We start from the raw sequence: 14,152 nt of genomic DNA, 5'->3' as shown, positions 1-14,152 counted from the left end.
TAAGTTTTTGCTTAATATATTTCAATTATTTCTGCCCCTCCATTATCAAAGAAATTGAAAGCAAGGCATGAGAGTCTTCTTGGAAAGCCAACGTCACCCACCATGAGGGAGCATCTGTGTGCTGAGGGCAGAACTCCCATAAAACAGACCTTTATTGAGCACTTCCTGTGTGCTCGTGGTCATTACCTCATTTAATCCATGTATAACTTTATGGGGTAGGAAAGAGACAAGGAAACTGAGGCACAGAGAATTTAATTAATGAGCCCATGGAGGTCCCTACTTAGTGGTCCAGCGGAAACCCAAACCTGGACAAGCTGGTTGCAGAGCCCAAGCCCCTAACCCTTCAGCAGTACGGCTTCCCCCAGTTTCAGCAAGCTTACTGAGCCATTGGAGAGATGACACAAAGACACAGAAAACAAGTCATATCTATAAATGCCATGGTAGGATTATGCAACTGAAGTACTTAGAAGGAATCTGTGGATCAGGTTAGGGTCCATACCGTCTCCATCACAACCATACAACTCTGCCCTTCTAATTTAAAAGCAGCCACAGTCAATACGTAATGAGTGGGCATGACTGTGTGCCAATAAAACTTTATTTACAAAGGCAGACGGCAAGCTGGATTTCACCCGTGAGCTACAGTTGGCTGACCCCTTATGTAGATGGTACATGCTATAGGTTTCATAAAGGAGTTGGATTTAGCCTGGAGCAGTTGGAGGGAGCTTTGGGATTGCTGAGTTCCGCTTGAAGGAAGATTTGAGATGGGTTTACAAGAGCCTGTGTGACCTGGTCCCACCTCCTCAGCCTCTCCTGGCATTTCCCTCTTGGTCAGGACTCTCCCGCCACAATGGCGTCTTCTTCCTAGGCTTCAGTTACACACAAAGCTTATCCCTACTCTAGAGACTTTGCACTGGCTGATCCTTCTGCCTGGAAGCACTTCCCCAGCTCTCCTCCAGGTTGGCTCCTTTGGTCGGAACTGATCTCCTCGTAGATGTTACCTCTTCCCAGTGGCTTCGCTGAGGAACACGTTAAAGGAGTTCTCCTCCAACCCCTTTGTCACATCACCCCATCTTATTTTCCTAATGGCATTTATGGTTTCTGAAATCGTCTTGTTCATTTATGGGTATACTTGTCTATCATCCATCTCTTCCTGCTCTCCTTCTGCAATGTAAGCTCCACAACTTGGGATCAACGTTTGTATGGTTCACTGCCTGCACATTCCCGGCACCCAGACCATGGCTTGAAAATGAACAAGCAAAAAATACTCGCAGAGACACCGCTTTGGGAAAGCGGGTGTTTTCCTTACTTGCTGCAAGTAATAAATCCTGCCTTCTCTGGAAAAAAGAAAAGAAAAAAAACCTTGCAAAAGTGAAGGAAGAGGGGAGGCAGACAAGGAGTGAGGCAAAGAGGGAGACAGAAAATGTAAGCATGCCACCATTAGGTGGTATTAATTTTCTCTTGTTGCATTAGGATGGCCCATCATTCAGTGCCCATGACACTATTTCAACTAAGACAGCATCTTCATCCTGTAATTAGAGGATGATAGCACCTGGTTATGGTCCTTCCTTGTCAAAGATAGGTCTTTTTACTCCTGAACCATGACATATGGTTTAAGTTATAGCCTGGCTATCCCCAAAATAGAAAAATGCACACTAATCCTCATTTTTTTCTCTCAAAAATAAAGTTCTCCACTGGAGTTTCATGCTTAAACATACGCATTAAAAAACAAATAGTCCTCTTTTTCTCTAACCCATACTGTTGTTAAACCCTAAGCTTTATTAGACTGATTTTATTGCTGTTTCTTTAACGTTTACTGGGTCTAACCGCCCCAGGAAGCTCGTGAAGGCAAGCAGGACATCTGGCTTGCCTGTCATCAACAGGTGCCCAGGCTGCTCCTTTATCTGCTCCAGCCTCCCTTTCTTACAAAGACTTCTGTTCCCCTAACCACTAGGACCAGTAATAGGAAGTTTTTCTCAGACCGCTGCAAGGTTAGTTTTTTCTTTGGATTTGCCTCAATCTTTTCTCTCTGTGCAACTGACACAGAAAGACACAGCAACCCTGACTAGATCACAATAGTAGCTGCAGCACATGACTCGCCTTTCTTTTCGATGGAAAGGGAGTAACATTTCATGCCCTGGCCCCTAAACAAACTGGTATGCTTTCCTTGAAAACAATGTAACCAACCACTGCCTCCTCTTTTGCTTTCAAATTTAAGAGACATAATAAAAACTGTGGCTCAAATTATAGCGACTTTGCTGGCCCTTATTGTTCAGCAGCAGTATTTTTCTTCTCCAAAGTCTTGAGGTTCTGTTTCTTTACATTTTTCCTGGAGCTAATTTCTGTATTATTTTACATGTAATTTATTGTAGGCTACCTTTCAGTGTAGGAATAATGTATTGATTTTTAAAACCCATTCCAAAGCAAATCACTTCCATAAACTTCTTAGCTGATATCATTTGAAAAATATGTTTAATTGAAACATATACACATTAAATACTTCCCAGCTGGTTCCCTTAGCAACAGTTGCAGCCTGTTTCTAGTATAAGACCAAGTTTCTACCATAAACTAACTTTGAAAAAAACAAAACACCTAAAGAAAAATTTGCCATGTTTTGTTTCATAAGCATTATGAGCTTATAAGTTGTCATTGGTCTCTGACATAGTTCAGAGAGCGACACTTATGAGCTGTGCATCAGTACTGAGAAATGGCAAGCATTGGCTGCCTCCTCCGTGACCCTCAGCTGTACCAACTTAATTTATAAGATGTAATTACTGAGCCAATAATGAGGTTCTGAGTATGATCATATCTTTGCAGTGACTCACCTGCCAATGGAAGGAAAACAAGACTGTTCTCAGCATTTATAATTTCCCTAAGAAGTCTCCCTGTTGCTATGGTGATGTGGATGGGTTTTTAGCTAAAAAAGCAAAAACTCTACATTGCTACTACCATAATTAATAAATGGCAAATGGATCAGACGTGATGGATGACAAAGGTGTCATGGGACTATAGTTGTTCAGTTCTGTAGGTGCCACAAGATCATACAGAGAGAGACAGCATCAGATACGGTCATGGCAAGACCCCAGGAGCTGCTGGGCTGGAACTCTGCCCCTTTGTAGCTGGGACGTTGGGCGAGTTACATAACCTCAGGTTCCTCATTTGTAAAATGGGGATAATAATAGTGCCCTTAGCTGTGTGGATCAAATGAGTTAACCTGTATAAAGCCTTTAGAACAGTGCCTGCACATAGGAAGCATGATTTAAGAGTTTGTTAAATAAAATAAGCTGTATGGTGAAGCTCAACCAAACTTCATTGGTAGTTTTCAGCATTAGAACCTACCAACCACTGTTTTCAGGTCCAGGAATAGTAGCATCTCTTCAGTCTGATGTTTCTAGATATACGTTTTCAAATTATATAGATAAATGTATAAATTAAGGGGGAAAGCATAGTGCTTTTAGTGGAATGTCTGTCCTCAGTTCCTAGAACCGATAATGTTTAAAAACCGACGTCTACTCTGTGTGTGTATCATTGTGGACAGTTAACACTTTAGATTTACAATGTGTATGTTATTAATCATAAATCTTAGATTGACTAAACACTCGTCTTTGAGTTAAAATGCTTTGGACCCTAGTGCTGCCATTTATTAGTTATGTGTCTTTGGGAAATTTCTTAAGCTCTCTGAGCTTCTGCTTCTCCTCCGAGAAATACAGAAAAATACACGGAGTTGTTGCATCGATGAAACAAGATCCTGTAAGCAAATTTCTTAGCCGAGTTCAATGTTAATAATGAAACATGGCATCATTTAATGGATAATCAGGGAATAGTTAGCATGAAAATAGTCAATACTTTTTCACCTTCTCAGTGCAAACCTGGCCAGTTCTCGGGAGTCCTTCCTGGATCCTCCTTCCCTATCACCATTACTGATAACTCCTGTTCCTAGTGTCTCCTTAGTGCACAGTCCATCTACAGCACCCTATCTTAAACTCGCTAACACGTTGACTTGGAATTGTTGCCAAATTTTTGTATGCTCTGTCTTCTCACCTCTGTTGAGGCCAAGAACCAGCCTCCCCATTTTCTGGTCTCTTTTCATTAAGCCCTGTGCAGCGTGCTGTGCACAGTACGTAGGATGTTTGTTACTTCTTAATGGATACAAAGAGTGGCCATTATTGTGCATTTCTTTTACCCAATGGAGGAGATATGAGACCCTAGGTTGGGTCCATGTTGAACTGGGGAATCTAAGAACTGAAAATAAGGTCAGAAAGAAGCCCTCTGTAGCACAGTGCGGTGCCCTGCTGAACTCAAAGGAAATGACTGTAGAAAGAAAAACGAACAGCGTGCTGAGAACGTTGTCTTGAGGGGTCCCCACAATTAGGGACTTGGAGCAGGATCCAGCAAAGCTAGAGGGAAAGAACAATCCAGATAAGTAGTGGGTAACTCAGGTAAGTAGAGTAACCAGAAAGCCAAAAGGGGAGAGACTCTTAAGAGGCGTTTTGAGTGTGTGTGTGTGTGTGTGTGTGTGTGTGTGTGTGAAGAGGCCAAGAAAAATTTCAATTAAGAAAGTGCCGCTAGCTTTCATGAGGAGATCATTGGAAACCTTCAAAGAGTGTTTCGAGCACTCTATGGAAGCTGAATTCAAATTAAGAGGATTCAGAAAGAATCGGTGCTTGGGGAGCGAATGCATCTGGTGTAGACCACTGGTTTAGGAGGAAGCACTATGGATACAATATGCTAGAGATGGAAGACGCAGGGAAGGTGAAGGAGAAACCTTCCTGAATTTTAAATAACAACTAAAAACAAACCATTGAAAAGCTCAAATAAAACCGCTTTCCACCGGCACCCGTATGCCTGACAATCATTTTCAGCGTGAGAAAACGGAGAAATGAATCAAATGGTTATACTTTTTCCCAGTACCCAGGTTCTTTCAAAGCTTGAGACATAGATTTGCATGTATTCAAAATATTTTCAGACCAATTATGGTAAAACACTATGGTTGAGAAGTTAATGTCTAAAGTTTTACATAATTACCCGTATTACCCATATTCACAGTCAGGAAAGAAAAGAAGAAGATAGACTTGTATAAAGCATGAACTGTCTGTTTTGTATCTGCATAGGTCCCTCAGGATGAATGGACAGGGTACACCCCTCGAGGTAAAGATGATGAAATTCCCTGCCGCAGAATGCGGAGCGGCAGTTACATCAAGGCCATGGGAGATGAAGACAGCGGGGACTCGGACAGCAGCCCCAAGCCTTCTCCCAAAGTTGCTGCGCGAAGGGAAAGCTATCTCAAGGCTACTCAGCCATCCCTTACAGAACTCACCACACTCAAGTAAGTGTTTCCCACGCTCTACTTCCGGTAGCCCGGCCCCCTGTATCATCACCTACGATCCATTCTTGCCACTTCTAGCGTAAATGGGGCAGAAAACACCCCACAGATGGAGCACTGTGAGGTATTGAATGTTCTATTGATTTTGACCTTGGGTCTGACTCATACATCCCAGTGCCTTCAAAGACACAGGCATCCAGCTGCGCCCTGCATAGAGCATAAGCTGAGCCCCCAACCTTCCAAAAGAGTTTGCAATGATCCAGAATGGCCCCTAAAAAGAATTAAGATTTCTGACCAATGAGGATATCTGTGTATCCCCACTCTTGGATGTTGTTTAGCCACTAAATCTATGGGGCAATGCTTCCTTAAAAAACTCTTGAATTTTTCAGATGATGGAGTAATAGAGTAGATTATCTTGGAGAAGGTTATAGAATGTGGCTATACTTAAAAATGGGGTAATGTGTGAAAATTCTTGACAGATGGTTTTAAACTTGGACACTCGATGCATATTATAATTTGTAAGACCTTAAACATTTTTGTTTGTTTTGAAAAATATGGTTCTAAGTAGTCCTTACTTCAGTGTGTGCTATTTGTAAACAGAGAACAGCATTACAAAAGAAACTACTGAAACTGATTATTGTAAGGCCTGATCTAATCGTTAATATTATTTCTGGAGAGCAAATCAGAGCCTTGGAACAGATCATCGTGTGGATCACCATTTGGACTAAAAAAAGTATGATGGGTAATTAGTATTTTTAAGTGCCTTTGATTCATATTTTGAGGAAATACATATTACTATCCGTGCACTTATACGGCATTACAAAATAAAATATTAAAAGGCAAAGTAAATAAAACAGAAAAAAGACCAAATCCATCAGATTGAGGAGAAGAAACTAGATTATTAAAACCCAGAATACTAAAAAACAGCTGACTTCTGTCATGGACATGTATTCAAATAGCAAACTATCAGTATATTATACTATATTTTAAAGAAGTGACAGAGAGGGTCTCCTCATGAACTTTTTTTCAGAGGATCGTGTGGAACCACTGTGGGTCATTTCAATGAAAAACGAATACCAGTGACATTAGTAAACCAACCCAAGAAAAGCAGCTCTTTCTTTCCTTCGGCTTCTGGTTACCCTTCCTCTTTGCCTTTATTACTGCAGGTGATAGTTTCCTAGTGTTGCCATGACCAAGTACCATGAACTTGAAAGAGTACAGATTTATTATCTCACAGTTCTGGAAGCTGGAAGTCTGAAATCAAGGTATTGTCAGGGCCACGCTCCTTCTAGAGCCTGGAAAGAATAATCCCTCGTTGCCTCTTCCTAGCTTCTGGCTGTGTCCGGCCACCCTTGGCATTCCTTGGCTCGCAACTACGGCACTTTGATTTCCGCCTCTGTCGTCACCTGGCCTTCTACTTTCCGTGTCTTCGCGTGGTTGTCTTCTTATGACGTCAGTCATATTGGGTCAATAATGACCTCATTTTTAACTTGATTAAATCTGCAAAGACCCTATTTCCAGGCAAGGTCATGTTCACAGGTATTAAATTTAGGACTTTGACATATCAGTGTGGGAAATACAATGTAACCCCTAACCCTGCCACACAAGGTAACAGTTGATCACAGAAATGGAAAATACAATCGGGTCTTCATTGCACTGTGGCACCCCTCACAGAGGCTCAGAAAAGAACTGAGCCAGTCTGAAAAGAACTGGATTTGTAATAATGGCAGTGGGCCGAGGTGGTATGAAAATTGGGGGGGGGGGGTGTCAAGGAACCTTCTGGGAAGTAAGTATCTTCTGCGAACTTCAGAATATCTCTCCCCTAGAGGCAATTAAAGGTAGTCACAGCCGTGGTGTTAACTGACATCTTATAGAAGATGCAAAAAAATGGGGATGCTTTGGGCAAGAAATTCACTTGGACCCTCAAGATCTCAGTATCCTCAAATGCAAACCAAGCAGTGGGATTCTGCAACTTCCAGAGTCCCTTCCACCCCCTTTATCTCCCATTCATTTACCTATTGGGATGCATGTCACATCAGATGCATGACGCTTTGGGTTGTGGGGAATGAGATACAATGAGTCCTGCTGCTCGAGTCCTACCAGGGCCGAGGAGAACAGAAAAGAGCAGAGCCACAGGGGAGGGTGCGGGGAGTGCTCTGAGGAGGCTGAGGACAGGGGAGGTGCAGAAATCAACTTTCACCATTGAGTCTTGGACCCATCTCCTTATTAGCTTCAGGGCTGTGGGGAATCTGCTCTGAAGTCACTGGAACGCTTTCATTTTGCTTCCACCTGATGTTATCTTCCTTTCATGTCCTGGAGCCTGTTTTTACAACCATCCTATATATATTTTTTTTACTGTTCAGAAGTTTGAAGAGCAGAAAAAGGTGAACACACAGATAGTGGCTAAACTGATGGTAGAAAGGTCAGGTACCTGAGTATTAGAGTAGTGACTGTGCTTTTCTTCCTCCAAACCTATGGAAATTCCAAATGGTACCCAATTTACTAGGGGACACCTACTACGCTGAAAAATGTTTTTTCTTTTCTAAGGATGGAGTTTCACCAAACCACCTCTGTCACCCTCTATTCTTTAGTTGGCAAGACAACAGCTCACCGTCATTCAAACACGCCTTTCTTCCCTGTGCTACCATCACCTCCCCCAGACTTATTTGTCATAGTCTGTTTGTCTCCATTCATTTCTCCCTCATCTGCTCCAGGAGCTCCCTTTCCCCTTACGGTCCACATATTAAGCTTCCATCATACTCAACAACATAGGTGTCTCAGTGATGTCTAGTTTAATGAGATTTCAAGAGGTACACAAGGGAAAAAGGGGGAATACACTAGGAAAGCAAAACTTCGGACATGACGTAACTCATCATCCATTCTTTTCTTTCTTGATGATGTTTTGACTGGAGCTCATTATTTTTCTAGTTCGAAGCATTCCATCCCTCATAAGAAAAAAGATCCCCATATCCTGGAATTCTAGTTCCCCAAAAAAGAAAACTATATTTTTGTTCCTACTTCTTTGACATTTAAGTCCATTTTTTTTCCTCCTTCCTCCTCAGCAATTCACAGCTTTAGGGCTGAATCATAGCCATGAACCAAGATAACTAAAATTAGCCAAGTGAGATGGGGCAAACATTTTGTTTGAGGTTTTCAACTCCCATCTTCTCTCAGGAATGTTGGAGAAGAGGCACTCCTACACTTTCTTACATTGTTTTTCTTCTTTCTTTTCTGTTTTCCAAAGGCATCTTGAGACCTTATTTCTGAGGCTAGTTTTCTTCAGCTACTTAATGTCAATGATTGTGTCTTCAGGTAGCTAAGGCCTAAGGTCAGTGGAACATTCTGGAGTCAGAAGGAGTCTTGAGACAATGAACTCCATCTTTGGGCTGCAAAACTTCTGTAGCTGCTCTCTGGGGACCATTATCCCTCCCACTCCCTTCTCTTCTCCCACAGATAGTAACAGATCCCTTCCCCTCACCGCTAGCTTTTCCTTCTTTCTTCATTATTAACGAACAACGAATTTGAAATGGCATATCACCCGAGAATATTAGTATTTTCAAAAAGAACTTCTGAATGTTTAATAGTAAATTCTCAGGCAAGTAGGAGAGAGGTTTGGAGGCCCAAGTTCCCTCAAAGCAGGTCACCACAGCTTGGCTCTGATGAGGGATTTAAGTCTTTGACTTGGATTTGCTATAATATGCTATTTATTCTGGAAAGGAGACTCCTGTCTGCTTCCATGATTAGTTAAAGCCATGTTCAAATCCCATCGTGGACTTTTATTCAATAGACTGTAAAAAGAACTTTTAAAAAATGATGTTAAGTGAGCTGTCATGTAAAAGATTCTAAAGTTAAATTCAAATAAATGTCCATTATCCTAAGCAAATAACACTTTAAATCTCTTCGTAGTTCTTTATCCCTTCATCCAAGCAGTAAGAAAAAATTTCTCCTGGAAGAAATAGTCAGCCTCTGATATTATAGACTTTGAAACGCCTCTGAAATCGGTGAGATGGGCCCCAGGCTTTTGTGCATGCTTGGCTCTGGAGAGGACCCGTCAGAGCTCCCAGCAATGTGGATAATGTATCTAACAAAAGGCTTCAGGAATATTTATTTTCAATCCTAAATGCTAATTTATTTTCAGGATGGTTAATCCTCGAAATCATCATTCTTTTTCTAATCCTGAAACTTTTTAAAAAAATAAATAGCTCTGTGGCTTTTGGCAACTGGTTTGATGTCTCTGAGTCCCACCACCCCCCTCCCAAATTAAATGAGAGTCTCACGCTCTTAGCCTGGATGGTGCCACTTAGATTACTCCCTCTCAGCCCCACCCCAGCCCCGTGCAGACAGCATTAGCTGATCCCAGAATTAATGGATCCCAGCACCCTCCCAACTGAGTACAGACTGGGCCTCGGATCCCTTCTCAACACAGAGCTTCAACCACACTTCTCATTGACCAGCCATGACACAAGGTGCTATCCCTCGTCTACATGGTCTCTGAGGAAACTTTCAGCACTAACGTGTATAATTATAAGGATGAAGCACAAAGCACTGGCAGTTCACAGTCTGAAGACAAAAGAAGGTAGTATTGGTAAATGAAATAATTTGAGAAGAGACAGATGGGGTTGTTCTCCTTCAGCTTTAATTCTGGAGATTTAAAATGAGTCAGTTCTACATCAGGAACCCAAAACTGCAGCCTCTTGCTAGAGTGTCTTGTTTTGCTTATCTATGTAGAAGTTTCCTTCTCCCTTTTGTCTCTCTAGACACACTACGTCCTCTGCTATTTCTTCACATTCCACATGCCCCTCCCACCCACCTACAGCTTCCTGTATTCCTTCTCTTCCCAGAAAAAGGAGAGGGCACGGGCTATGAAGATGGAAGCACGGCGATTTTTTTTTTCCTAAGGATGTGAACCATATTGAAGAACGTAGCCACGTACATCTTTCCTTCTTTGTCTTAAGTGGAGGGAAATGCCTCTGTTTTCCCCAAATGCTTTGATATTCCGCTCCTGCCCCTCAGTAACTGTAACATGTAGCAGCAGATGCCCCTTCCAATGGGAGGACGAACAGACTAGCATAACCCAACACTACAAAATTGTGAGTTTACGTCCTCTGTGACATAAACTCAGGATAGTTTCCCATCTTTCCCAACCATAACACTGTCTTCTTATACCCTCTATCCTCGCAACCCCTCCCCCCCAAAAATAAGAAGAAATGGGACAAAATTTAAAACAGGGAAACTCATTCATTTACTCATAGACAAATTATCTAAATACCTTTCAACCCACTGCTAGAAAAACAAGCCTGGTTAAAAGACAAAATAAACAAAACCACTGGTACAAGTAATTGCCTATTATATTCAGCCTCTGTCACCATGCCCAGCTTAAAAAAAATAGGTCTCTCTTTGGGGTGTGAATACCCTTCTCCAAATGAGATGGGCGTGTGAGTATCATAGTCTGTATCCTAGTCTCTTGCTCTTTAGCAAAGACCATTTTGGAAAGGAGCCTGCATTGATTGCACTGTCCCTGCGATGATCACAGCCTCAGAGAGGAACGAATTGTCTGTGTGTCTTTGAGGAAGGTGAAGGAATGAAAGGAAATTCAGATGCCTTTTAGAGAGAAGGAATGGAAAGTTTAAAACACAGGAGAGAGATTTCAGTTTTAATGAGGTTCTAAGTGCCTGAATGAGTGCTCAGGGCTTACATTTCCTTGTCTTGCTTTGTTTTGATTGTTTAATCACCATAACTGCATACATGAGATTTTCCCCACTTTACAAATGAGGAATCTCTGTCTTAGGGAGATTAAATAACTTGTCCAAGGTTACATGTCAACTAAGATATGAGGCCAGGGGTTGAAAGCAGAAAGTATAAAAAGCTGGTTGGAATGATGGACTCACCGAGACCGCAGAGATGAGCAAAAGATATGAAAGAGCGTCCAAAATGGAAGAGAAAAGGAAGATCAACTGGGTGCCCAGGAAAAGGAGCCATTCAAGGCAGATATGGAGAATTCAGAGCAGATTTGAGGGGGATGTCAGAGGCTGCAGTGAAATAAGTTCTGACCTGGAAGTGCAAGCAGGCAGACATGCAGCTGAAACAGGAAGGGCCTTGAGAACATCTTGACTCAGGCTTGGCCTGGGGTAAAGAAAGGAAAGATCAAACGACCAAAGGATTGAGGAGATTAAGAGTTAAGTAGGCATTGGCTGATGGGGTCATGGGGAGAAATGATGGCCTCTTGGGAGCCTGGGTTCAGCCGGGTCGGGACAAGTGTAGTAGCAAACCCGGGACGTGTGTGCTCTGTGTCTCTACAGTGTGTCAGCTGGGCCTTCCTCACATGCCCCGGCCAGGTGTGGCAGTGTCAACAAGGCCTTAGAGACAGTGGAGAGATGGGGGCAAGGGAAGACTCCAGAGAGGGTTCTGGAAATGAAGAGTCCTCACTCCTTTTAGGCTATACGACTTACTATCCTGCCAGGGAGACTTCTGTTTGCAAAGAGCGTTAAAACTCCTTTCCTTTGCCCATCTGTTTGCAACCATTCCCTCAATTTCATATCTGTGTTCCCTGTTAAAAGTGCAGACAACCAGGTATAAAGAACACGCTAATAATAGTCAGAAATTTTATTCGTGTCTCACTCATTAATTTATTCATGTAACAAACATTTATTCAGCACCTTTAATATTAAAGTACTGTGTGAGGCACGTACACCTTGGTTTCAATAACTTTATTAAATGCTTTACTAAAATCTGGTTTTCCAGGGTCAAGTAGGAGTAAATATATATATATAGCTGGATATACTCTCAAATCTAAAAATGGCAAAGGCAGGCACAGTAGAAATGAAAGGAATTAAAATTCAGAGGCTGTTAGTACTAAAGTTGATCATTTTGTTCAGAATTTTTCTCTGATCAGAAAAATCTACTTTACCTGGCACGGGGAGGGTTTTGTTGTTGTTGTTTGGGGATTTTTTTTTTTTTTTTTTTTACAGTTTACTATTTTGTCAGGATAGTTCAAGTTATTAGCTTTGCTGTCATTTTATATCATTAAGGAAATCTCATGGGCCTCAGATGGCAGGAATGAAAACAGCTCCTTGAAAAGGGCCTCTAGGCAGATGTATGAGAAGCCGCCTCTCATCCTTTTTGAGGGAGGCTGGGCGTAAGTCCCAAGTACATGTACCTTTACAGAGGACGCATATGAATAACAAAACCATCAACATCCCTATATATAAAACAGAAAGAAGTGAGATCAAAACTGGAGCCAAAGGAATTTAGGTTGACTGCAGGGAGGAACTTCTAACTGCAAAGTTTTTAATTCTTGCATAAATTAATTTGGGAATTTTGAGAGCAACTTTCCCAGGCATCTTTTAAAACAACCTGAACTCCCTTTCTCTGAGCACATTGATAACTCTGCTTGGAAATTTGGGTGGAACAGACCAAATCTCTGTGTCAGATTTTTCCAGCCTGTGGAGTCTAAGTCTTATCATGTACACTGATCCTATATTTTTAAGATAAGCATGCAGGAAGATGAGATTTCAAGGTGCCCACATAATTCACTGCTTCGTAAGTACATCACTTCTCTTCCTGACTCTTCTGCTTCAATCAACTAAATTACCATTTTCCTAAATCCAGTCTTGAAATGTTGTGGTTCACCTCTCACCTCCTCAAGCGTTAGGGCTTCCCTTCACTCACGTGGATGACTGCAATGGACCAGTTTGTCTAGCTGCCTCTAGCTTCTCTTGGCAACCACTCTTCCCAGAGACTTTCTACCAGGTCACCGCGAAATCATTTCTGAACCCCATGTGTCTCTTCACATGGTCCCCAGCAGCGTTCAGAGTTTCTCCCTCCCTTGAGAGCTTCTTCCCTGCTTTCCTCTTACAAGGATTCTATGCTTCTATCAAATAGAGCTCCTAATTGTTCTTAGGATCTATTTTGCTGGCTTCAGCCCTGTCCTAGGGATAGGCTACATTATACTGGGAGTAAAAAACAACCCCTAAATCAGAGAGGCTTCTAACAGCAAAACTTTATGTCTTGCTCATGCTACCTGACCATCTTGGGTCAGTAGGGAACTCTGCTCGCCTTGGTCACCCAGGACCAAGTTATGGATACAAAACATCAACAAAGGCTCCCAGAGTCACCAAGGCAGAGCACGAGCAGAGCACGAGCACGAGCACAGGTCTGGAGACCTGCAGACTCAAAACGATAAACGACTTGCCTCCCATACACCCCATACATAATGACAGGAGAAGGTCAAACCATCCACAATAAACATTCCCATTCAAAAAGGAGATGGGAGCTAACAGTAGTCACTGGTCCATAGCAATTCTGAAATCCCCACTGGGTAGGATGCTGTCAACTCTGGGGGAGGGAATGTTTCTTGATTAGGCTGCAATTCTGCTCCCTGGAGCAACTTCTCTGGCCTTTGTCCCCCATGTCATCCAGCTCCCTGGGAGACTGTTCCATTCCTATTATCCTCCATGACCATATCCAAAGTACACATCAGGGAACATGTTCTCCTTGGAGCCAAGAGACATTTTAGGACTCCTCTCATTGCTGTGTCTTTTAATTTAGGCTTGTGATGCTTTGGGAAGTACGGCTCTCTCAAGACCATAATCAACTTCTTACCTATTGGTTCCAGTGAGTTCCACGTAGCAACCGTCACACAGAACCCTTGGAGATGCAATGGCCATTTTTGTTCTATTTGTTTGCCTTCCTACCCTGATGCCTCTCTCTATCTCAGATACTCTCAGCTTATCAACTTATTAGCCGCTCTTCCCTGAAGCATTTTAATCTAATCAAAAAGATTCACTTAACTGTATCTTCATTCTAAATCATCTGACTCCATTCAGAAGCATT

At 42.2% G+C, this 14,152-nt stretch overlaps 1 protein-coding gene across 14 annotated transcripts in view; it reads left to right on the top strand.

The window, feature by feature from the left end:
* Positions 1-14,152, top strand: part of DLGAP1 (DLG associated protein 1) — a gene marked incomplete at both ends in the record, with an annotated part of 968,578 nt that overhangs the window by 712,103 nt on the left and 242,323 nt on the right. For all 14 annotated transcript variants that reach the window (XM_079943254.1, XM_079943265.1, XM_079943263.1 and 11 more), the window contains one exon: positions 5,109-5,323. In XM_079943254.1, coding sequence (XP_079799380.1) covers positions 5,109-5,323 — 215 coding nt within the window. The remainder of the gene's footprint in view (positions 1-5,108; positions 5,324-14,152) is intronic.

This window comes from Stenella coeruleoalba (assembly GCF_951394435.1).
Source record: "Stenella coeruleoalba genome assembly, chromosome: 14".
Classification (NCBI taxonomy): Eukaryota; Metazoa; Chordata; class Mammalia; order Artiodactyla; family Delphinidae; genus Stenella; species Stenella coeruleoalba.
The sequence above is the reverse complement of the archived record's forward strand: the minus strand, read 5'-3'. Positions and strand labels throughout refer to the sequence as shown.